Below are 25,588 nucleotides of genomic sequence, written 5' to 3' on the forward strand. Positions count from 1 at the left end.
ACTTCGCCCGCCACTTTGACGAGGGCTGATACTGAGCCATCCTGTGGACAAACGGAGGTCATTTTTCTCTGACGGGTGAGGTGAACACACAGAAGTTGCGAGTATGGGGATCTTCACCTCCAGTCACTGCGCACGAAGTTCCTCTGTATGGTGAACGTGTCACCGTATTGTGTGGCTTCACGGCTGCGGTCATCACTGGCCCATTCTATTTTGAACAGGTTGGCGCTCAATGACCAAAGATGTCCAGTGTAACAGCAATATATTATACATGACAGACCAGTGAAGAGCTGTTTCTTGGCAAGAGAGCAGTGCTGAATTTCTTTTACCAACCATTTTAACATTGTTCCAGGTTTACAAAGCAACATGACAAATGCCGCGGAGCGCCCTACACTGTCTTGTTCAGTTACGCTGGAATGGCTGAATTCACAGAACTGTGTTGTGAGAAAATCTGCTCTTAAGAATGTCATTTTAAGGCTCATCAGAAATGAGTTCAGGGAAATATTTCTTGAAATCCTGACAGAAAAAGGAACTTCTGTTAACAAAAGGTTCCAATTGAAAGGTATAACAGTTCACAAAAAATTTATGGCAGAAGGGAAAGCATCGATAAATTTTCAACTTCAAAAATTAATTTTATTGATTTCAAATGCACCACCGGTAAACCTTCTGACGTTCCTGAAGACCGTATTTATAAAATTAAGTGCAGATACTGCTTCTACCAAGGTTCCCATTAAATCTAGGTTACTGTCTGCAAAAGATAAAATAATTCAAGAAATAAGTCCAGTTACTCTGCAAGAGGTAAATAAAGCAAAGGCAAAAGTAAGCTTACCGAATACTGTAACTACACCACCAACTGGGAAGAAGAGGCCATTGCAAACAATGCAAGTAATGGGCACCAAGAAAATTCGGATAGCCTCAGGTCTAGATCCCTGTCCTTTAACAGATGAGCAAAAGCAGGTGTTAGAAGCAGCTCTTATGGGCCAAAACATATTTTTTACAGGTAGTGCTGGTACTGGTAAGTCCTACCTACTTCAGCGAATTCTAGGAGCATTACCTCCAGATGTTAAAGTAGCCACAGCTAGCACAGGTGTGGCAGCCTGTCAGATAGGTGGTGTAACATTGCACTCATTTGCAGGAATAGGAAGTGGTCAGGCTTCCAAAGAACGCTGTATTGAATTGGCTACTCGCCCACAGGTTCAGCAGATGTGGAGAAAATGTCGTCATCTAATAATAGACGAAATGCCTATGGTTGAAGGAGAATTTTTTGAGAAACTGGAATATGTTGCTCGAATAGTGAGGAACAATGAGAGACCATTTGGAGGAATACAGCTTATCCTGTGTGGTGACTTTCTTCAGCTTCCACCAGTTTGTCGTGATGCAAAACCTGGTCAAGCAAAATTTTGTTTCCAGAGTGCTGTCTGGGACCAGGTTATACATACAAGCTTTGAAATTAATAAAGTGCATCGCCAGGCAGATCCAGAATTCATTAAAATCTTGCAAAATGTACGGATTGGCAGGACCACTCCAGAAATTTCGGATAAGTTAATATCTACGTCGAAACATAAGATTGAAGTGGAAGGAATACTTGCAACAAGATTGTGCAGCCATATGCAAGATGCAGATTTGATCAACCGTACTAAAATGGCAGAGTTGCCAGGTGAAACAAGAAGATTTGCTGCTGTTGATAGTGACCCATATATATCAAAACAGTTAGATCAACAGACACCAGTTGCAAGTGTGATGGCGCTGAAAGTTGGAGCACAAGTGATGCTTATGAAAAATCTAAATGTTTCGGAAGGCCTTGTGAATGGTGCAAGAGGTGTTGTTACAAAATTTAATGAAGATGGGATGCCAGCTATTCGGTTCTGTTCCAGAAAAGAGTATGTTATTCGTCCAGATCGCTGGGTTGTGAAAGCTGCTGGAGGTACAATACTTACAAGAAAACCCTCCGCCACACACCGTCAGGTGGCTTGCGGAGTATGGATGTAGATGTAGAACTGGCTAGAGGTACTGCGATATGCTTCGCAAGCATTTCATGCCCGCCCTGCAGGAGGGAGACGCATTGAAGTCAACAGTTTTCATGAAAGATGGGTCCCCAACGCACATCGCTCGTGAAGTTCACCTGCTTCTCCGAAACACATTTGGAAACGATTGAATTATCAGCCTATAGTTTCCAAATGCTTGGCCGGCACGATCACCTGACCTCGACTCCCTGTTATTTCTGGTTGTGGGGCTACCTGAAGGGCAGGGTTTACCAGGGCAACATTCACTCATGTGCTGATATGAAGCACAGCACATCTACGGACATGCTTCGTTCTGCTGTGCAGACTGCAATTCTGCGCTTTCAGACTTCTCTGGACGCTGATGATCGCCATACCGAGCCCCTATTGTAGCAGTAATGGTGCCGTTATGTAGTAGTATGATGTACCGTAGCAGCACATTAAAAGTCTTTCTGTTGACCTGGTTCTGCATTATTTCTCTTCCGCATGTCCTTGACATTAATGCTGCCAAGTTTGGTCCTCGTACGGTAGCTAGTTTCCATCTTATAACGTGAGAAACAGGAAAAGTTTGATTACAACCACCCAGTGAAGAGACTGGCTGAGGTGAACAAACAAAAGAAAATAATACGAAAAAATACGCATAACGTACATATTTAGTTCGTGTTTACAGCTCTCGTCACACTGTGAAGCGTTCTTGAGACTGATTGCCGCAAATAATCGTGTCCACGTCCAGGGTTGATACAAGGAAAGCATAGGGCTCAAAGCAGAGTCCTCTGTTGCGCTGCTGAAAGAACGTAAACGAAGCAAACTTGCTGAAGTAGTTTTTCTGAAAAAGAGTCAGTTGAAGCATTAAAAAATAAAACAGTACAGGGCTATTACAAATGATTGAAGCGATTTCATAAATTCACTGTAGCTCCATTCATTGACATATGGTCACGACACACTACAGATACGTAGAAAAACTCATAAAGTTTTGTTCGGCTGAAGCCGCACTTCAGGTTTCTGCCGCCAGAGCGCTCGAGAGCGCAGTGAGACAAAATGGCGACAGGAGCCGAGAAAGCGTATGTCGTGCTTGAAATGCACTCACATCAGTCAGTCATAACAGTGCAACGACACTTCAGGACGAAGTTCAACAAAGATCCACCAACTGCTAACTCCATTCGGCGATTGTATGCGCAGTTTAAAGCTTCTGGATGCCTCTGTAAGGGGAAATCAACGGGTCGGCCTGCAGTGAGCGAAGAAACGGTTGAACACATGTATCTGGACATGCTGGAAAATTGGCTCATGCCACAACTGGAGACCGACAGCACCGACTTCATCTTTCAACAGGATGGTGCTCCACCACACTTCCATCATGATGTTCTGCAGTTCTTAAACAGGAGATTGGAAAACCGATGGATCGGTCGTGGTGGAGGTCATGATCAGCAATTCATGTCATGGCCTCCACGCTCTCCCGACTTAACCCCATGCGATTTCTTTCTGTGGGGTTATGTGAAAGATTCAGTGTTTTAACCTCCTCTACCAAGAAACGTGCCAGAACTGCGAGCTCGCATCAACGATGCTTTCGAACTCATTGATGGGGACATGCGCCGAGTATGGGAGGAACTTGATTATCGGCTTGATGTCTGCCGAATCACTAAAGCGGCACATATCGCACATTTGTGAATGCCTAAAAAAACTTTTTGAGTTTTTGTATGTGTGTGCAATGCATTGTGAAAATATCTCAAATAATAAAGTTATTGTAGAGCTGTGAAATCGCTTCAATCATTTGTAATAACCCTGTACATATTTTGGAATCGCATCTATTTCCGCTATGCAATTGTTCTGAAACAATTGCAAGGCAACTATTGGTTGAAACATTTTATTATTTCAAAGTGTAAGTCTCGCATAATATGATGAGGTTGTTATCTCTTCGGTTTTGGTCAGGTAGATGCTATTTTCCTTGACTTCCGGAAGGCGTTCGATACAGTTCCGCACTGGCGCCTGATAAACAAAGTAAGAGCCTACGGAATATCAGACCAGCTGTGTGGCTGGATAGAAGAGTTTGTAGCAAACAGAACACAGCATGTTGTTATCAATGGAGAGACGTCTACAGACGTTAAAGTAACCTCTGGCGTGCCACAGGGCAGTGTTATGGGACCATTACTTTTCACAATATATATAAATGACCTAGTAGATAGTGTCGGAAGTTCCATGCGGCTTTTCGCGGATGATGCTGTAGTACACAGAGAAGTTGCAGCATTAGAGAATTGTAGCGAAATGCAGGAAGATCTGCAGCGGATAGGCACTTGGTGCAGGGAGTGGCAACTGACCCTTGACATAGATAAATGTAATGTATTGCGAATACATAGAAAGAAGGATCCTTTATTGTATGATTACATGATAGCGGAACAAACACTGGTAGCAGTTACTTCTGTAAAATATCTGGGAGTATGCGTGCGGAACGATTTGAAGTGGAATGAACACATAAAATTAATTGTTGGTAAGGCGGGTACCAGGTTGAGATTCATTGGAAGAGTCCTTAGAAAATGTAGTCCGTCAACAAAGGAGGTGGCTTACAAAACACCGACCTATACTTGAGTATTGCTCATCAGTGTGGGATCCGTACCAGATCGAGTTGTCGGAAGAGGTAGAGAAGATCCAAAGAAGAGCGGCGCGTTTCGTCACAGGGTTATTTGGTAACCGTGATAGCGTTACGGAGATGTTTACCAAACTCAAGTGGCAGACTCTGCAAGAGAGGCGCTCTGCATCGCAGTGTAGCTTGCTCGCCAGGTTTCGAGAGGTTGCTTTTCTGGATGAGGTATCGAATATGTTGCTTCCCCCTACTTATACCTCCCGAGGAGATTACGAATATAAAATTAGAGAGATTCGAGCGCGCACAGAGGCTTTCAGACAGTCGTTTTTCCCGCGAACCATACGCGACTGGAATAGAAAAGGGAGGTAATGACAGTGGCACGTAAAGTGCCCTCCGCCACACACCGTTGGGTGGCTTGCGGAGTATAAATGTAGATGTAGATGTAGATTTATTACAACAGTTCAAAGTGGAGTAATTCACTGCATGTTGTTCGAACAATCTGCAGTGAATTAAGAGGACAAATTGCACTTGCTAAAATGAGAGGGATGCAGAAATTGGCAGTCTGACATTGTCATCATATTTCGAAATGCTTCCCTCTACAATCTGTAGAAGTATTTCGAAATCTTGTGCACTGATACGCAAGAAATTTCTGAATCGCAATGAAGAAGATCATGCCTACACTTTATGGTCTTTCGACGAGCCAAGTCACTTTCTAATCAGTGGAGATTCGTATATGACCCTTCTATACGATTTAAAAAGTGTCCAAAGAAATGTCTTTCACCCCATCACGCAAAGAACTGTGTTCACATCAGTGTTTGTCTCACGGAAATGAGATAGCTGAAAGCTGAATCATATGCTGCGCTGCTTAAAACTTATGGAAAAGCTGCTTCCAATGTTGTGTTTTACTTTGTGCATAAAGATCTGAAAACTCCAGGCTTTGGGTTCACATTTTTTTTGGTGATGAAGTTGTTCTGAAACGATTGCGGTCAATTAGATGTCACTTAGACGACTTGCATGTGCCTAACCAGTTAGCCAACTGGGAAAAAGAGAGGCAGTGTAATGTGGAATCGAGCCACGTTTCGTTTCTGGGAATCTCCACGCTATTTAGATGTGAATGTTGGGATACAAGGCAGAGTGGAAAAAGTGACCTAGCCAGGATTCGATCCTACAACCTTTCGCTACCTTTACAGACGCTTTACCACAGTACTACTTTTTTTCAATATTAAGAAGATTTATTTACACGTTATGACATAGATACTACTATTACGACATACAGAGTTTACAGACATAAGAAAATCATTGTGCCACATGCGTGTCGTGTTAACAGGAGTACAAAAGATCTTACACCACGTATTTGATCAAACATGTGGGCCCCACACTACATATATTTTTTGTCAGTAACCTAGTAAATACACTCCTGGAAATGGAAAAAAAAGAACACATTGACACCGGTGTGTCAGACCCACCATACTTGCTCCGGACACTGCGAGAGGGCTGAACAAGCAATGATTACACGCACGGCACAGCGGACACACCAGGAACCGCGGTGTTGGCCGTCGAATGGCGCTAGCTGCGCAGCATTTGTGCACCGCCGCCGTCAGTGTCAGCCAGTTTGCCGTGGCATACGGAGCTCCATCGCAGTCTTTAACACTGGTAGCATGCCGCGACAGCGTGGACGTGAACCGTATGTGCAGTTGACGGACTTTGAGCGAGGGCGTATAGTGGGCATGCGGGAGGCCGGGTGGACGTACCGCCGAATTGCTCAACACATGGGGCGTGAGGTCTCCACAGTACATCGATGTTGTCGCCAGTGGTCGGCGGAAGGTGCACGTGCCCGTCGACCTGGGACCGGACCGCAGCGACGCACGGATGCACGCCAAGACCGTAGGATCCTACGCAGTGCCGTAGGGGACCGCACCGCCACTTCCCAGCAAATTAGGGACACTGTTGCTCCTGGGGTATCGGCGAGGGCCATTCGCAACCGTCTCCATGAAGCTGGGCTACGGTCACGCACACCGTTAGGCCGTCTTCCGCTCACGCCCCAACATCGTGCAGCCCGCCTCCAGTGGTGTCGCGACAGGCGTGAATGGAGGGACGAATGGAGACGTGTCGTCTTCAGCGATGGGAGTCGCTTCTGCCTTGGTGCCAATGATGGTCGTATGCGTGTTTGGCGCCGTGCAGGTGAGCGCCACAATCAGGACTGCATACGACCGAGGCACACAGGGCCAACACCCGGCATCATGGTGTGGGGAGCGATCTCCTACACTGGCCGTACACCACTGGTGATCGTCGAGGGGACACTGAATAGTGCACGGTACATCCAAACCGTCATCGAACCCATCGTTCTACCATTCCTAGACCGGCAAGGGAACTTGCTGTTACAACAGGACAATGGACGTTCGCATGTATCCCGTGCCACCCAACGTGCTCTAGAAGGTGTAAGTCAACTACCCTGGCCAGCAAGATCTCCGGATCTGTCCCCCATTGAGCATGTTTGGGACTGGATGAAGCGTCGTCTCACGCGGTCTGCACGTCCAGCACGAACGCTGGTCCAACTGAGGCGCCAGGTGGAAATGGCATGGCAAGCCGTTCCACAGGACTACATCCAGCATCTCTACGATCGTCTCCATGGGAGAATAGCAGCCGGCATTGCTGCGAAAGGTGGATATACACTGTACTAGTGCCGACATTGTGCATGCTCTGTTGCCTGTGGCTATGTGCCTGTGGTTCTGTCAGTGTGATCATGTGATGTATCTGACCCCAGGAATGTGTCAATAAAGTTTCCCCATCCTGGGACAATGAATTCACGGTGTTCTTATTTCAATTTCCAGGAGTGTATCTTGAAACTTTATACGTCAATGCCATTATTTATAAGTGCTGAAAATTTAAAAAAAATTATTATTTTTACTGATAAGTTTCTATTTATTGATTTTTGCATTGGCAGTTCCCTTATTTGGGAAGAAAAGTTTGAGTCGTTGCGTCTATTGTAAACAACGAACCGAAACAGAAGTTAATATGACTGTGTGATTTTCAAGAACATGTATTGAATCGCATAATACAAGAAACCAAATTCTACCTTTTTTGGCTTACCTCTGGCAATGATTACAGTGAATTTCTGTAAACTGCTGCTGCTACTATTGAAAGCTACTAGAAAGGCACGTCTCATTTAACGAGTGGCAAACTAACTACAGGTGAATTCCATGTACAGTGAGTCCACGTAATGTGTCTGCATTTCAAATTGCAACTGCGAAACTTCATCTAGTGAATGACAAAGCTTGGGAAATGGATTATGACGTAAATTTCGTTAATGCCGGTTCCTCTGATGGGTGTATTGCCAAATTTAGAAAAGTAACTTTACAAAAGTGTCCTTCATTATAATTAAGAGTTCTAGAGAAATGATATTACAAAATATATCATCGTAGATTATAAAAGATTGCAGTATTTGAGTTAATCTTTTCTTAATTGTCGCTAATAATACCTGGTTAAGAAGAGGGGGAAGTTCTGTGTTGGTTATTAAGTTGCTATAATGGCGTGCAGGCAGCAACCCGCGTGCAGTTAAAGGAAACAAAATTAATTATTATCTTTTTATGAAGTCTTCATAAAAACAATGAAAAATCTTTGTCTCTCGCAGTAAAGATATCAAAATCATATTATAAAACCGATTTGCTTAGTAATTATACATTATTATTATTGTTGTTGTGTCTACGATGCCGTTCTGATGGCCGTAGCTCACATTCGGTTCCCTAACGCAGATTGATTGTATCTGTAGCTAGGATCCGGCTGATGCAGAGATGTCACAAAAGACGCACATTCTCGCAGATGATATTGCGTGCTGTCTGAGAAACAAAGTAAGAGTGACAGCCGTCTGTGTATCCAAGTTATAAGGGAAGCTGATAACGAAGAAATATCAACGTCCCTTCCAGTATATGTAACAAAAATGTGGTGTGCCTGCGTTGTACACAACTACACTAAAAAGAAAAGAAAATCCGGATTTAGTAATCAGAAACAACAGAGTAAATTGCAGGTCTACCCAATAACAAATGGACACCACATACGCAATGTGATATTCTTGAAACATTGCTTTAGCTAACATGTACAGTCGCTACTGAATCTGTGACGTTCAATAGAAATTCACGTACTCACTCACGTTCCACTCCTTTCACTGCATAACACAAAGCCTTTGCAACATCACTCACACAATTTTGTCTCATTCCTTTTCTTAAATGTTAAAACATTTTTTTACATTTTATGGTAGACATAGAGCTAGTACTGAATACAACGTTTATAAACATAAGGAGTCTCTACAGCTACAGGTGAAGTGCTCCCGATTAGGTCTCTTATGGGATCGGGAAAACAAAGATGTACCATAACCTCGCCCAACATGTCTCTTTGGCTGCTAAACAAATAAATATTATTAAGGGAAGTCATTAATGTCGTTGCTTAGTCTTTAAATGTTCGTGCCGTTATCTGTAAGCAGATTTAAACAATGGGACATCCTTAGGTTGAACACTACTACAAAAAAAATATGGACAGGAGAACACTTAATTTATTTTACCACTTCAGTTGCGAATTTTGTTATGTTTACTGTTACATGAAGACGCTGCTGCTCTATCGTTATGGTGGCTGTTCAATATGTAGCAATGGTGTCGTTTTCACAACGTAATTTTAATTCACCATAAATCAGACAGTTTGCACGAAACATTTCTCAGTTATAAAAAAATCTTTCCTCGTAAGTGCATATATTGGTCAAGGCTGGATGAGAACCCCTACAGCGATTCCTGGGATTAGACTGCACATACAGACGGAGGCAAAGAGGTGACCTCAGCTTTGCTTTTATGGAGAAGTTGATATTGTGGGCTCTGTATTTTTGCACTGCGCGAGCGACACAATCGGAGAATTTGCTACTGCGTCATTGGAACTTTCGCGTCGAATGGTTCGCAGCAGCTCCGTAATGTTTCCAGTTCAGCGTAAAGATTTTTTCTTAGATTTCAAAAGGACTAGTAACGTCAGGTACATATGCTACCTTCATATGCAGAAACTTACGAAATCTATACAGTATGTGGGGAACTAAAAGGTTAATTCAGTATGTGAGATTAAAATCAAATAATCTTGGGGCATTTGAATATTGTATAGTCCGTGAGACGAGTGATTGGTACTGATAGTTCCGGCGGGCAGACGGCGCTGTTGCCGAACGTGGCTCACAGCACGCGGCGCCATGTCTGCTACACGCATTCTCTAGCAGCAGAAATAAAAGCGAGACAAAATACAAGTCGTATTGGTACGCGTGAATTTATTTAAAGTTGATGCTTGAAATATATTAACTCGAAAATTGATAAGAGCTATTTAGTACAAGTATCTAAGATGCTGAAACATAATAAAGTTATTTGTTAAACTTCACAACTGAAATGAAAACTATTTTCGCAAGTTGTTGAACATTAGCAGTTTTGGTTTCCATTGTTAAGTATTAGCATTATTAATTTGTTCTACTACAAGCTACAGAATAATTGGTCAGTGTATTAAGAGTTATAATCTGAAGAAAGTACTCACAATATGATGATCTGGTTGTAGATCGATAGCAAACTCCCTCCTTACAATCCTGAATACCTTGTAGTTACTGTAATGGAAAAACACCACTCACATCACTGTCAGAATCTGATTTGACATTGTCTTCCTCAGCACTACTCGAACTATCACTGCTCTCTCCCAGATGTATAATTAAATTTTCGATGCATTCTTCCACAACCCCTTCGGTTTTGGCCGCCTCTCTGATGCAATTTTAGCCCACGTTTCGCTTGTCACTTTATTGATAGCTGCTGGAAGGAGAGTTTCCACTTGTCAGATTCGTCATAAGCGATGTCTCGAACCATTCTTGAAATACTACACTGTTCATTTCTTCATGGTAACCTCCCGCCTTTTTTGACCGAAACATTTTCAAGCAGTTTGGCACAAAACCTTTCGATGTTCCTGCATGTAAGACAATAATATGCCCTCCTTTGCCAACAGGCACTGCCATTGTCCCCTCGGGCGTTCCATCATTCCAGCCTCTACGTAAAGAATGGCTGGCATTAACCCAAGTTTCATCTAACCACACTATACTTTCGAATTCCGCACCCATGATCCTGCGCAGAAATCTGCACCGCCATGCAACTACATCTGTCCTTTCCATTAATATTTTGCGTCCGTTAAACAGTGAATAGCTGAAGCCTATGTCTTTCAACACTGTACGCAATGAAAATTTGCTCCCTTTAAGAAGATCGTCTTTCTGAAGCGACACCAGTAATTTAGATAGAGTGTGATGTTCCCTTCTCTTATAATAGCTGTATATATGACGACGAATAGCGTCTTTCTGAAAATCGTCCAAAGCTGTCACCTGCTTATTTCTCGGTCGCTTCTTTCCTGGTGTGTGCAGCTTTGTTGTGCCACTCTCGTCATAATCTACACTATACTGTTCTTTCCCTATCTTTACAACAGTGTTCTTACTTATTTTCAATGCTGCTGCAGTTCTCTTCACAACCTGAACAACAGGAATTAAGGGCCACCTTTGTCCTTTTCTTTCTCAAAGTAATCCCTCACAGAGCACACGAATTCACGGGCCTGGGTGTGTAGCACACTTTTCTTCCTCCGTTTCACTTCTTGTGTTGGGCTGGTACTACCCGCCGCACTAGACATTGTTTACAACGAAACATAAACAAAGAAACACTAAAAACAACAAAAACGAAATAAACTGCGAATTCAACTTCAGACAAACGCGAGACACTGGTAAGTTTCATAAGCGCGCGCGACCGGGTTTCAGAGCGGCAACGTGGCCCTTGCTACCCGCTCAAAGTCAGGCCGTCATTGGCTGCCTGCCTGCGGTCGCTAGGCAACGGAAAGACGCTACCGAGCTGTCAATACCAAAGACTCGTCTCCCAGACTATAATAGAGGATGCAGTATAACGCTGAGCTACTAGAGATCACGGGTTGGTTCAAATGGTTCAAATGGCTCTGAGCACTATGGGACTCAACTGCTGTGGTCATAAGTCCCCTAGAACTTAGAACTACTTAAACCTAACTAACCTAAGGACAGCACACAACACCCAGCCATCACGAGGCAGAGAAAATCCCTGACCCGCCGGGAATCGAACCCGGGAACCCGGGCGTGGGAAGCGAGAACGCTACCGCACGACCACGAGATGCGGGCAGATCACGGGTTCTGCAATGGATATAAGAGAGGACAAAAACTCTTCTAATAAGTTTTAATTAGTAATAACACATACGCCGTTCGAAAATTACAAGTTGAAGTGCTGTACTTGTCAAAGGGTAGCGGATAATGGCAGATAGCAGCTGTGTTTCATAATGATGAGACAGAGATCCTGTGATCAGATACTTGATTGTAAGACCTATAAAATAGCAGATACAGACTGCAGGATGTTCGAAATCGTCAACCAATGTTTGCGCTGTAAAGGAAGAAGGGGAATATGCAATATGCACAAAATCCAAGAAAGAGCAATGAGAGTGGACGATCGAAAGTTAAGTTCTCTGTTTCAAAAGGGCACAAATCGGATTGCAGTCTCTCCCCTGCACTGTTGATCCTGTACCTCAAAGTAATAATGAAAGAAATAAGAATATACGACGTGGCATCAAAATTATGACCGGTCTTTTTGAATAGAATGAGATATCTACTGAGGATGGAACATGGACTGAGAGAACACCAAAGTGAGACGAACGTAGTCTAGGGTAACAAAAATATGATTTCCAACAAATTTTACAACGTAACTGCAAACCACATAGTAGACAAAGTGAAGAAATTGTGTTATCTTAGAACAAAAATAACACAAAACGCTTGAGCAAGATGAAGATCCAAATCAGAGTAGTACTGCCAAAGACAGTACGCCTTGCCAGAAGACGACTTCTAGTACCAAGTACGAAGGTTGGAACTTTAATAGTGGTAACTATTTATTTTCAGCTCGTACAAAATAGATACGTGTTTCAAAGTTTTACTGACCTTCAAGGCAGTCACCAGCATTGTGTATAACCCGTTGCCAGCGATGTGGAAGTCGTAGGATACTCTTAGCAGTGCCAGTTGTGCTGACAGTTCGAGCGGCGCGGTCTATTGCCCAACGAAATTATAGCAGTTCTGAAGCGAATGCCGTGAAGTGCTTCCTTCAGTTTAGAAATCGAGTTGAACTTAACGAGGGCTTAAGCCAGGGGAGTGCAGTAGGTGATATAGCACTTTAGCAGCCAGATCAGTCAAACAAATCAGTAACAGCTGCACTGTACGTAATCGAGCATTGTCCTGCAAAATGATGGTCAGGTCCTGCAGAAAGTGTTGTGGCGTAGCAAGAGCCACGCCACTCGGAGGTAGCCGAAAGGCACGCGATGTAATGCAGACGGGCGTGAATTCTGGAACAGGATAACTATTGAATGGTAGCAAGAAAAGTACGTAGCTTATAATATATACTTAACTTTAATTCTCTGATGAATACAGCGTTCTTCTTGAGACATTTATATTATAACTCTCAAAGTAGGTAAGGCTAATGGCGCCTTGCTAGGTCGTAGTCATGTGCTTAGCTGAAGGCTATTCTAACTGTCTCTCGGCAAATGAGAGGAAGGCCTCGTACGTCTAGTCGCTAGCAATGTCGTCCGTACAACTGGGGCGAGTGCTAGTCCGTCTTTCTAGACCTGCCATGTGGTGGCGCTAGGTCTGCAAGTACTGATGGCGGCGACACGCGGGTCCGACATGTACTAATGGACCGCGGCCGATTTAAGCTACCACCTAGCAAGTGTGGTGTCTGGCGGTGACACCACAGAAAGTGTCAACACTTCTTTCTCTATGCTGTTTGTTTTCGGAACGCAACCTACGACCAGCATAGAGACAGAAGTGACGACACTTCCTGCAGGACCTGACCATCATTTTGAAGGACAATGCTCAAGTACGTACAGTGCAAGCTGTTACTGATTTGTTTGACTGATCGGGCTGCACTCCCCTGACTTAAGCCCTCGTTAAGTTCAACTCGATTTCTAAACTGAAGGATACACATCACGGCATTCGCTTCAGAACTGCTACAATTTCGTTGGGCAATAGACAGCGCCGCTCGAACTGTTAATATGAGAAAGGAATTTTCGATAATGTAGTCTTCATCACAGCGGTGTATGAAAGTGGATCATGAATTGAGGAAAAATAAGAAACGTTCAGTTTGAAAATTAAGTGGACTGGTAAGAACTGGGAAGGCTGGCCACAGAATCGATAATAAAAGTACGAGGAGCTTTCAGGAAGCCATGCAACACGTTATTGCTTGGCCAGATTCGGTTGAAAAAAGAAGTAGAATTTGTTGTGGGTCATCGTGGAAATGTTCCCGCTTCAGCCCCTAGACCGAGCGCGGTGGCGCAGTGGTTAGCACACTGGACTCGCATTCGGGAGGACGACGGTTCAATCCCGTCTCCGGCCATCCTGATTTAGGTTTTCCGTGATTTCCCTAAATCGCTTCAGGCAAATGCCGGGATGGTTCCTTTGAAAGGGCACGGCCGATTTCCTTCCCCATCCTTCCCTCACCCGAGCTTGCGCTCCGTCTCTAATGACCTCGTTGTCGACAAGACGTTAAACACTAATCTCCTCCTCCTCCCAGCCCCTATAGTTTCACGAAGTTCCGACAGGTGGCGGTGCTATACGTAGCCTTCAAAATGCTGTCTGTAACGGAGGTGCAATCCAAGCAGAGAGCTAAGTTTCTTTTGACGGAAAACCAGAGGATACCACGCATTAATAGGCGCCTGCAAAATGTCTACAGTTACCTGGTAGTAAACAAAAGCACGATGAGGTGATGGGCGAGGCGTCCGTCATAATCGCAACAAGGTCATTCAAGCCTGTCCGATATCCCGCGTGCCGGCCGGACACACACAACTTTGACTCCAAGTTTGAACGTGCGGACACTCTCATTCGAAGTGATCGACGTATCACAGTCAGACACTTCGCTGCACAACTGGACATCTCTGTTGGTAGTGCTGACATCTCACCGACCAGTTCCGGTTCTCAAAGGAGTGTTCCCACCGGATTCCTCGCCGTCTAGCACGAGACAATAACGAGCAACGAAGGACGATCTGTGCCGAATTGTTTGCGCGTTACGAAGCTGATCGTGACAGTTCTTTGTCGAGCATCACCACAGGCGACGAAAGGTGGGTTCATCACTTCGAACCGGACACAAAACGGCAAACAGACTCGAGCTATTTGAAACAGTTAACGCAGAACAGGGAATCAGCGATCATAAAGCAGTTACGGCGTCGATGATTTCAGCCGTAAATAGAAATATTAAAAAGGGTAGGAAGATTTTTCTGTTTAGCAAAAGTGACAAAAAGCAGATTACAGAGTACCTGACGGCTCAACACAAAAGTTTTGTCCCAAGTACGGATAGTGTTGAGGATCAGTGGACAAAGTTCAAGACCATCGTACAATATGCGTTAGATGAGTATGTGCCAATCAAGATCGTAAGAGATGGAAAAGAGCCACCGTGGTACAACAACCGAGTTAGAAAACTGCTGCGGAAGCAAAGGGAACTTCACAGCAAAAACAAACATAGCCAAAGCCTTGCAGACAAACAAAAATTACGCGAAGCGAAATGTAGTGTGAGGAGGGCTATGCGAGAGGCGTTCAATGAATTCGAAAGTAAAGTTCTATGTATCGACTTGGCAGAAAATCCTAAGAAATTCTTGTCTTATGTCAGAGCGGTAGGTGGATCAAAACAAAATGTCCAGACACTCTGTGACCAAAATGGTACAGAAACAGAGGATGACAGACTAAAGGCCGAAATACTAAATGTCTTTTTCCAAAGCTGTTTCACAGAGGAAGACTGCACTGTAGTTCCTTCTCTAGATTGTCGCACAGATGACAAAATGGTAGATATCGAAATAGAAGACAGAGGGATAGAGAAACAATTAAAATCGCTCAAAAGAGGGAAGGCCGCTGGACCTGATGGGATACCAGTTCTATTTTACACAGAGTACGCGAAGGAACTTGCCCCCCTTCTTGCAGCGGTGTACCGTAGGTCTCTAGAAGAGCGTAGCGTTCCAAAGGATTGGAAAAGGGGGGAGGTCATCCCCGTTTTCAAGAAGGGACGTCGAACAGATGTGCAGAACTATAGACCTATATTTCTAACGTCGATCAGTTGTAGAATTTTGGAACACGTATTGTGTTCGAGTATAATGACTTTTCTGGAGACTAGAAATCTACTCTTTAGGAATCAGCATGGGTTTCGAAAAAGACGGTCATGTGAAACCCAGCTCGCGCTATTCGTCCACGAGACTCAGAGGGCCATAGACACGGGTTCACAGGTAGATGCCGTGTTTCTTGACTTCCGCAAGGCGTTCGATACAGTTCCCCATAGTCGTTTAATGAACAAAGTAAGAGCATATGGACTATCAGACCATTTGTGTGATTGGATTGAGGAGTTCCTAGATAACAGAACGCAGCATGTCATTCTCAATGGAGAGAAGTCTTCCGAAGTAAGTGTGATTTCAGGTGTGCCACAGGGAAGTGTCATGGGACCGTTGCTGTTCACAATATACATAAATGACCTGGTGGATGACATCGGAAGTTCACTGAGGCTTTTTGCAGATGATGCTGTGGTGTATCGAGAGGTTGTAACAATGGAAAATTGTACTGAAATCCAGGAGGATCTGCAGCGAATTGACGCATGGTGCAGGGAATGGCAATTGAATCTCAATGTAGACAAGTGTAACGTGCTGCGAATACATAGAAAGATAGATCCCTTATCATTTAGCTACAAAATAGCAGGTCAGCAACTGGATGTAGTTAATTCCATAAATTATCTGGGAGTACGCATTAGGAGTGATTTAAAATGGAATGATCATATAAAGTTGATCGTCGGTAAAGCAGATGCCAGACTGAGATTCATTGGAAGAATCCTAACGAAATGCAATCCGAGGTTACAGTACACTCGTTCTCCCACTGCTTGAATACTGCTCAGCGGTGTGGGATCCGTGCCAGATAGGGTTGATAGAGGAGATAGAGAATATCCAACGGAGAGCAGCGCGCTTCGTTACAGGATCATTTAGTAATCGCGAAAGCGTTACGGAGATGATAGATAAACTCCAGTGGAAGACTCTACAGGAGAGATGCTCAGTAGCTCGGTACGGGCTTTTGTTAAAGTTTCGAGAACATTTCACTGAAGAGTCCAGCAGTATATTGCTCCCTCCTACGTATATCTCGCGAAGAGACCATGAGGATAAAATCAGAGAGATTAGAGCCCACACAGAAGCATACAGACAATCCTTCTTTCCACGAACAATACGAGACTGGAATAGAAGGGAGAACCGATAGAGGTACTCAGGGTACCCTCCGCCACACACCGTCAGGTGGCTTGCGGAGTATGGATGTAGATGTAGAATCCATGGAGAGGCGCCACACTACCTCCTCTCCGAAGAAAAAGTTGAAAGCCACAGCGTCAGCCGGCAAAGTCATAGCCATCGTCTTCTGGGACTCTGAGTGAGCTTTTCTGTTTGATGTCCCCCAACACGGTGCAACGATAAACACTGATGTGTACTGTGCTACCCTCAACAAATTGAGAAAACGACTTAAGCGTGTTAGTCACCACAAAACTGCAAATGAACTTGTTCTTCTCCAACAAGCCTACGCACCCGAGAGGAGCTCACAATATTTCACTGGACTGTTCTTCGTCAACCAACCTACAGCCCAGATCTCGCATTTTCCGACTTCCATCTGTTTGGCCCAATGAAGGATACACTCCTTCGGAAGCAGTACGTGGGTGTTTTGGAGGTTACTGACGCAGTAAGATGTTAAATCCGACTTCGACCAGTAGAGTGCTAGCATGCGGGCACACAGGCCCTCACAGTAAGGTGGTGTAAGGCCGTCGCATTGAACGGAGATTGTGTTGAAAAATTGGATTTTTTAACGAAAAGATTCGTGAATAATGTGGCGTATTGGAATCTTGAATAAAACCAATCTGCTTCCAGAAAAAAACGTTCTGCATTATTTATTGAACGCCCCTAGTAATATTTGGTGGTCACTAACTACAAGAGGGGACAGGACTGTAAGAGATTTTTTAAGGCATCAGCAAATAACATGTTTATTAGAAATGGGTTTAGTTGCCTAGCAAGTACCAAACAATAAACGAAAAATACTAATGAAGAAATTTACCATAATGAGCTTCCAAGCACTACCAACCAGAGATACCGAAGCGTATCAAAAAAGAGAGGTCTGAGCAGGGCAACAAAAAAATTAATTTCCAATATATGTGTATTGTGTATGTTGTGAAACGTCCCTTTTGAAAAAAATATGAATGACTATGCTGGTAAACCTCTAACGTTATTTGATTTTCAAACAGCTGAGCAAAACTGAACGTACTCAGACATTTGTCTCTTTACTTATTCTGATCAACAGTAAACTGACACACCAAATATTTTTTAGCGCAACGCAATCTGACTTTCAATAATCTCTACAACAGAATGGCCCTGACTAACAATTACCCATACCTTTCATCAATCACTTACCTCACAAAAACCTTCGTTACTCGAACTACTGCAATACAGCGACCGCCAATACTGCCGGCTAAATAAGGGATTCTAACTACTGAAGGCACTAACTACCGATAGGCATAGTTGGCAAATGAAAGATTTTGATAGAGAACAAACAATGTATTTACCATAATAATGTTCAAAAGTCATTATATACACTACTGGCCATTGCAATTGCTATACCAAGAAGAAATGCAGATAATAAACGGGTATTCACTGGACAAATATATTATACTAGAACTGACATGTGATTACATTTTCACGCAATTTGGGTGCATAGATCCTGAGAAATCAGTACCCAGAACAACCACCTCTGGCCGTAGTAACGGCCTTGATACGCCTGGGCATTGAGTCAAACAGCTTGGTACAACTGCCCATGCAGCTTCAACACACCACAGTTCATCAAGAGTAATGACTGGCCTATTGTGACAAGCCAGTTGCTCAGCCACCATTGACCAGACGTTTTCAATTGGTGAGAGATCTGGAGAATGTGCTGGCCAGGGCAGCAGTCGAACATTTTCTGTATCCAGAAAGGCCCGTATAGGACCTGCAACATGCGGTCGTCCATTATCCTGCTGAAATGTAGGGTTTCACAAGGATAGAATGAAGGGTAGAGCCACGGGTCGTAACACATCTGAAACGTAACGTCTACTGTGCAAAGTGCCGTCAATGCGAAGAAGAGAATGGCACCCCATACCATCACGCCGGGTGATACGCCAGTATGGCGATGATGAATACACGCTTCCAATGTGCGTTCACCGCGATGTCGCCAAACACGGATGCGACCATCATGATGCTGTAAACAGAAACTGGATTCATCCGAAAAAGTGACGTTTTGCCATTCGTGCACCCGGGTTCGTCGTTGAGTCCACCATCGCAGGCGCTCCTGTCTGTGATGCGGTGTCAAGGGTACCCGCAGCCGTGGTCTTCGACCGGATAGTCCACGCTGCTGCAAACGTCGTCGAACTGTTGGTGCAGATGGTTGTTGTCTTGAAAACGTCCCCATCTGTTGACTCAGGGATCAAGATGTGGCTGCACGATCCGTTACATCCATGCGGATAAGATGCCTGTCATCTCAACTGCTAGTGATACGAGGCTGTTGAGATCCAGCACGGCGTTCCGTATTACTCTCCTGAACCCACCGATTCCATATTCTGCTAATAGATCTCGACCAACGCGAGCACCAATGTCGCGATACGATAAACAGCAATCACGATAGGCTACAATCCGACGTTTATCAAAGTCGGGAACGTAATGGTACGCATTTCTCCTCCTTGCACGAGGCATCACAACAGCGTCTCACCGGCAACGCCGCTCAACTGCTGTTTGCGTATGAGAAATCGGTTGGAAACTTTCCTCATGTCAGCAAGTGGTAGGTGCCGCCACCGGCGCCAACCTTGTCTGAATGCTCTGAAAAGCTAATAATTTGCATATCACAGCATGTTCTTCCTGTCGGTTAAATTGCGCGTCTGTAGCACGTCATGATCGTGGTGTAGCAATTTTAATGGCCAGTAGTGTATATATCAGTTCATGATATCCAGTATTACAAATTTACTCTTTCTGATGGACACACGTCGAAATCGTCCGCTCTCAAAACTCTGCCATCCCTCTCCCCACATCCACCACTGCTGGCGGCTCACCTTCAACTGCGCAATGCTACGCGCTGGTCACATCCAACTGCTCAACACTACAATAGCAAATATTCCAACAATGCCAACCAGCCACAGATTGCGCACAGCACAGTCAGTGATTTTCATACAGAGCGCTACGTGGCGTTACCAACATAAAAACCTAAACAGCCTATTTAAATAGTCCCCATGCTCCCCAAAAAAAATTTTACAAATTGTTTTGAGCAGTGGTCAAGACACATTTGCTAATTTTTTTTATATTAACGATAGCAAATATATCAAATGCACACAATTATTGATACAAAGTTGCTCAAAAGCAAAAATTGTTCTCATAAAGACAGTTCTGATTATTTGTCACAGTAGTAATTGCATTTTTTTTCTCAAAGTTGAGCAGTAAAAGATAATGCACACGGAAGTAGTGGATTTCCATGCAGCATTGAAGAAGTGGTGTTGTCCTTCCGACAGAATGATAGTGCTGACTCTTGACAAGCAGACATGTAATGGGCCACAACAGAGCAAACCCACAGCAGAGTTAGTCGAAGTTTTGAAGAATATTGATAGGTAGGTCATCACAGAGCAGACCCACTGTAGTCCTGGTAGAGATTATGGTATTGGTGGGCCACCAGAGGTGCAGACCCACTGCAGTCCTTGTAGAAATAATGGTACTGGTGGGCCATCAAATGTGCAGATCCACTGTAGGCCTCTTAGAGGTGGCTAGCAGCCATCTGTTGCGACTGCGCGGGTGCACAATCACCATCGAAGAGTTTTGTGGATAATATAGCAAGTCCATGAACCACCAATGGTGCAATCACAAATAAATTTTTTGAAATGCCCCTAACACCAGCAATGCTGTTAACCAGTCCCTTGCTGAATTATTAGCACATCTGCAAACACCAACAGTCCCCCCCGTTTTTTAACTTCTCACATATTGTGCACATACCATGCCCAACAGAAACGCGTGCAGTGAAATGAAACTTAATTCGAAGAACTGATGTCAATACAATTACAAATTTTCAACATAAGAATACAATTACAACGGTACAAAATACATCATTAAAGGACATAATAATACAGATAACATTTGTAGTAATACAGGCTTTACAACAGAATAGAAATAAACATATACATCAGTGTTACAGGAATTATGACATAAATAAATACATAAAAGATGAGAATAGCTTTCGAAAAATTAACTTTGCACAAGGGTATTAAAACAGAACAGAATAAATAATGTCTAAACATCTTTACAAAATAAATAACATATTATTAAAGAAATTCTACAATGTAACTCTTATCAGATAAATACATAAAGACAGGAAGAACACAAATACTCAAGGGTATACAGACACATAGCGGAATAACACAAAAGGAAAGGAAAGGGTGTGTTTTACTGCAGTATTTATTGTATTTGATTTGCAAACAACACTTTCTTTACTTCTTGGAGATCTCCCTTAGTTCATCATTATTCCCAAAAAGGCCTATCTATGCTTGTTGTCCCTAAACCCTACTTTTTTGTTCATATCCTGTTTCAAAATACTTATTCTTCATTGTACACTACTTTTTTCTCAAACTTTTTTTTTCTTATAGCTTCTCAATGCATCACATTTCATCACAACTCATTCTCTTATGTAGCCTTAAGCTAATTTAAAGCTACTGAGCTCAGATGTATAAACTAAGGGATGAGGCAATGCAGCAGCACAGAACAATTAACACAAACAGCAATGACAAAAACATGCAAACTGGCGAAGAAAGCAGCAATAAATATAAATTAGCAAAGCAAATACAATATTACAACTAATATGATCCAATGTGCAGCAGCATGAAAAATAAATCTGTAGTAAACTGGCTTAATATAATGTAAAATTCAGATTTTACTGTGCCTGGCAAACAGCAGCAACAAATGCAATAACTTATACCAAAACATGATAAAGCTCAAGCAGAAAGAATATTACTGTAAAAATAGGAAATTTCTAACACCTATGTCGCCACGCGGGATTAGCCGAGCGGTCTGAGGCGCTGCAGTTATGGACTGTGTGGCTGGTCTCGAAGGAGGTTTGAGTCCTCCCTCGGGCATGGGTGTGTGTGTTTGTCCTGAGGATAATTTAGGTTAAGTATTGTGTAAGCTTAGGGACTGATGACCTTAGCAATTAAGTCTCATAAGATTTCACACACATTTGAACATTCTAACACCTATGTCAGATCTTAACACTAGAATGATGCATCGCATTAACTTACTCTACTAAAAAAGTTACCAAATTCTTGAAAAAATTATGTATGCAACTCCTGTGATGGAAAATGTCTGTTTGTGCTCCCTTTCCATAGAAAACAGATCATAAAATTATTCTTTACTGGGTCTGTAGACAGAAAACTTTTCTATTAGTACATCTATTACATTTTATTTTAACCAAAGCTGCAGTGGAGCTAAAAACTAGATATTAAACAAAATGAGCAAATATATACATAAAGCAAGGCGTGAAACGTCATTCACTAGCCATATGGCATTTCATAAGGCAGTAAAAAGATCTCTCAACTAGCAAGACAATAGACGTAAAATGTTTCTCATCATTTCATTAGGCATTTCAGTAAATATCAGAAATTACGAGCTCCAAAGTGTTATCATATGTTTTCAAGTATGAGCGTGTCGTATTTGTGATGCTTTCTACAAAGAAATGTCAATAGCGAGGTTAATTGCCTCTCTTTATTTTTGTTTTGCCTATGAAATGCACAGCTTGTTTTTTCCAGGTGACTGTCGCATAGCTGGGCATCTACAGCTCATTACGTCAAGGTCACTTAGCTTTCTCACCGAAATATTTACACCAGAATTTTCCGCTACAGTGACAGTTTGATACAAATAAAATTTCACAGGTCGAGAATTACAGTAGAAATATGTAGAAACGAAATCTCATGAATAGCAGTGTTCTGATGCATTCACGCATGTACACACATTTCATAACACTTAAAGTAAGATTCTTGGTTTTCAGCATCATTTTTCACAAATCAAAATACCTAACCACTCACTACTCATTATTCCTTACCTTATTACACATATACATATTCGTCGACACTTCTTCAATATTTCATCATAATAAATGTATAACATAATGGAATTCCTCATATATCATCAGCTTATTGAACATAAACATACCTCAACAGCATAATACACATCGTCATCGTAATAACATCAACATTGCAGCTTCTTTCAATAATTTCAAAACCTAAAACAAATTCTCTGCTCATTTAAATAGTGTCATCTACCTCAAATGTACTTCATAATCATGAGCCCTTACCAAAAACAACATTCAAAGCTCTCATAGTATCACAATGGTTCGAAAACATATGAATAGTTCACAAAGTACAGACAAAATACAAATTCATAAGTGTAAAGTTATCCAAGTGTGTAATTGCATAAACATGTGTTACTGACATAGTAAAAAAATGTTTGCCTCTTTCAGTTAAATGATCAGATAGCTGCGTAATTCTGTGTTAGAGAAATATGCTACCGATATGTAAAGTTCTATAAGCAAATACCGTATTAGCTAGGACTCCTAGCGCTTGCCACACACTTAGTACACAAAGTAGGCGTTTACCCCCTGAGGATAAATGTAATTATACCCTCCGATGTTACAGATTACAGCAATGGAATGAAATGTATCACGGAAAACTTTCTTTGTATCTTTGTAATTCAAACATCTTTAAAAATAAATGTTTTAAGTACAAAAATTAATCACTCAAGTGCATGTCCTGTAGCGCTGAACTGTACGTCTTGCTGTAAGATAATTCTGTCGAAGTGTCATAGTTATCGTCCTCCATAAGCAAAGTTCTGCAGAAGTCAATGCACTTACCTCATCATAAACAAAAGTGAAATGCTTTGAGTGTAGATATCGTAATCTTTAATCTCACAGAAAGTACTTTAAATAAAGAATGTCTTACAAGTAAACCAAAATGTTGCATTAAAATCTCATTAGCAGTATATGTTCTAAGTATGTAAGCCTTATAGTCATTGTGTAATCGTGCAACTAACAAGCAAGAATGTACAAACAATAACACTGGGTCGCCTGTTCACTACAAAAATGCATTCGTGATTACTGTTTAAGTTCTCTAGTTTCTTGACTGGATAGTTGACTTCAAAACATTGTTGCATGTTAACAGTTTCGAAGTGTGACAAAGCGTACTAGTAATGTGAAGTGAAAAATTAGAAAGCAGATTATCTTTCAATAAACGGTTTTACATGTGAAATGTGGTGCAATCCTTTGCTCTTCCTAGTACGCAGAGTTTCAACTTCAACACAATTATCATGTGGTATACGTCGGCTTCTGTAAGGTCCATTGTAAACCAGAAAGAATTTGTGACTCAAGTGTTTCTTCTTATGTGACAATGAATGAGCTTTAATGAGAACTTTCTGACCAATATATAGTTTCTTTGCATTTGCTTTACTGTGTAGTTTTCTCCTTTTGTCTGCAGCAGAATTTATATTTTTAATAGCCAAATCAATTATGTCTTTGCGTCGAAGTTTACGTGTATTTGGAAAAGGTACAAACTCTTTGATTCTGTTTGGTGGTTCTTCATTCTTCAGTACAAGAATAGGTGGTAAAGGAGTCGAGTCATGAGGAATTTCAGTCAGCACATTTTGAAATAAGTGTAAATATCTGTCCCAATACTGATGCTTCCTGTGACAATAAAGTCTGCAAAGTTTATTGATTTCTTTCACAATCCGCTCAGACGGGTTACAATGTGGTGAGTACAGTGAAATAAAAACAGGTTTGATTTTATGATTCCGAAGCATGCGTGGCCAAACAGCAGATCTGAATTGTGGTCCGTTATCTGAAATGACTTTACTAACGTGTCCAACTTCACGTAAGAAATTTTTAACAAAGGCGTTGGATATAGACCGTCCAGTGAATTTATGTAACGGTATGAAAGAAACAAATTTTGAAGTAAGCTCAATGGCGACTAGAACGTACGAAAATCCATTCGATGTTCAGACAAGGGGTCCCAAGAGATCAACAGCAGCAAATTCTTTTAATTTAGAAGGAATGATAGGAAACAACGGAGCACGATGTGAGATGGTAGATGGTTTAGCTTTTTGACAAAGTTTACAAATAGACAAGACTCTTCGAATTCTTTTTTCCATATTGTTAAAATAACAAGTCGTCCGAAGAATATAATAACATTTTCTTGGACCAAAATGTGCGTAGCTGAAATGAATGTACCAGATCAGCTTATTAACAAAATCGTCAGGAATGCAAAGTACCCGTAGCTTGTCATCAACAGTGCAGCGTTTGAAGAGTATGTTGTTTCTAACCAGATAATAATGCTGAATCTGTGTGTGCGTGTCTTTTCATGCCATTTACTTTTGATGTCTTTCCAAATCGGATCTTTATCTTGTTCATGAGCAATGTCCTTTAAAGATGTGGTGATGAAGTTTTCAAAGGCGACTTTCTGAATGTAAAGAATACTGAAATTTTTCTCGAGGTTGTCTTCCGTGTTACTTTTCTCAAGCCCAGCCGGTGCACGTCGCAGTGCGTCCGCGACTATGTTCTCCTCGCCGGGATGTAGACTATTGTGAAGTGGAATTCTTGCAGAAACAATGCCCAACGTTTTAACCTGTCATGATTTAATTTTGAAGACATAAGAAATTGTGATGCACGATGATCACTGTATACTTTTACGTGCTTACCAGAAAGAAAGAAACGGAATTTGTTAAACTCGTGCGGTAGCGTTCTCGCTTCCCACGCCCGGGTTCCCGGGTTCGATTCCCGGCGGGGTCAGGGATTTTCTCTGCCTCGTGATGGCTGGGTGTTGTGTGCTGTCCTTAGGTTAGTTAGGTTTAAGTAGTTCTAAGTTCTAGGGGACTGATGACCGTA

At 42.4% G+C, this 25,588-nt stretch overlaps 1 protein-coding gene across 1 annotated transcript; it reads left to right on the forward strand.

Moving 5' to 3' along the window:
- Positions 1 to 252: 252 nt before the first annotated feature.
- On the forward strand, positions 253 to 1,935 carry LOC126094540 (ATP-dependent DNA helicase PIF1-like; the record flags this gene model as incomplete). Its single annotated transcript, XM_049908970.1, has 1 exon — positions 253 to 1,935. A coding segment is annotated over exon 1 (1,572 nt), but the record flags the coding sequence as incomplete, so codon positions are not given.
- Positions 1,936 to 25,588: the final 23,653 nt, after the last annotated feature.

Source organism: Schistocerca cancellata, chromosome 8 (genome assembly GCF_023864275.1).
Source record: "Schistocerca cancellata isolate TAMUIC-IGC-003103 chromosome 8, iqSchCanc2.1, whole genome shotgun sequence".
Lineage (NCBI taxonomy): Eukaryota > Metazoa > Arthropoda > Insecta > Orthoptera > Acrididae > Schistocerca > Schistocerca cancellata.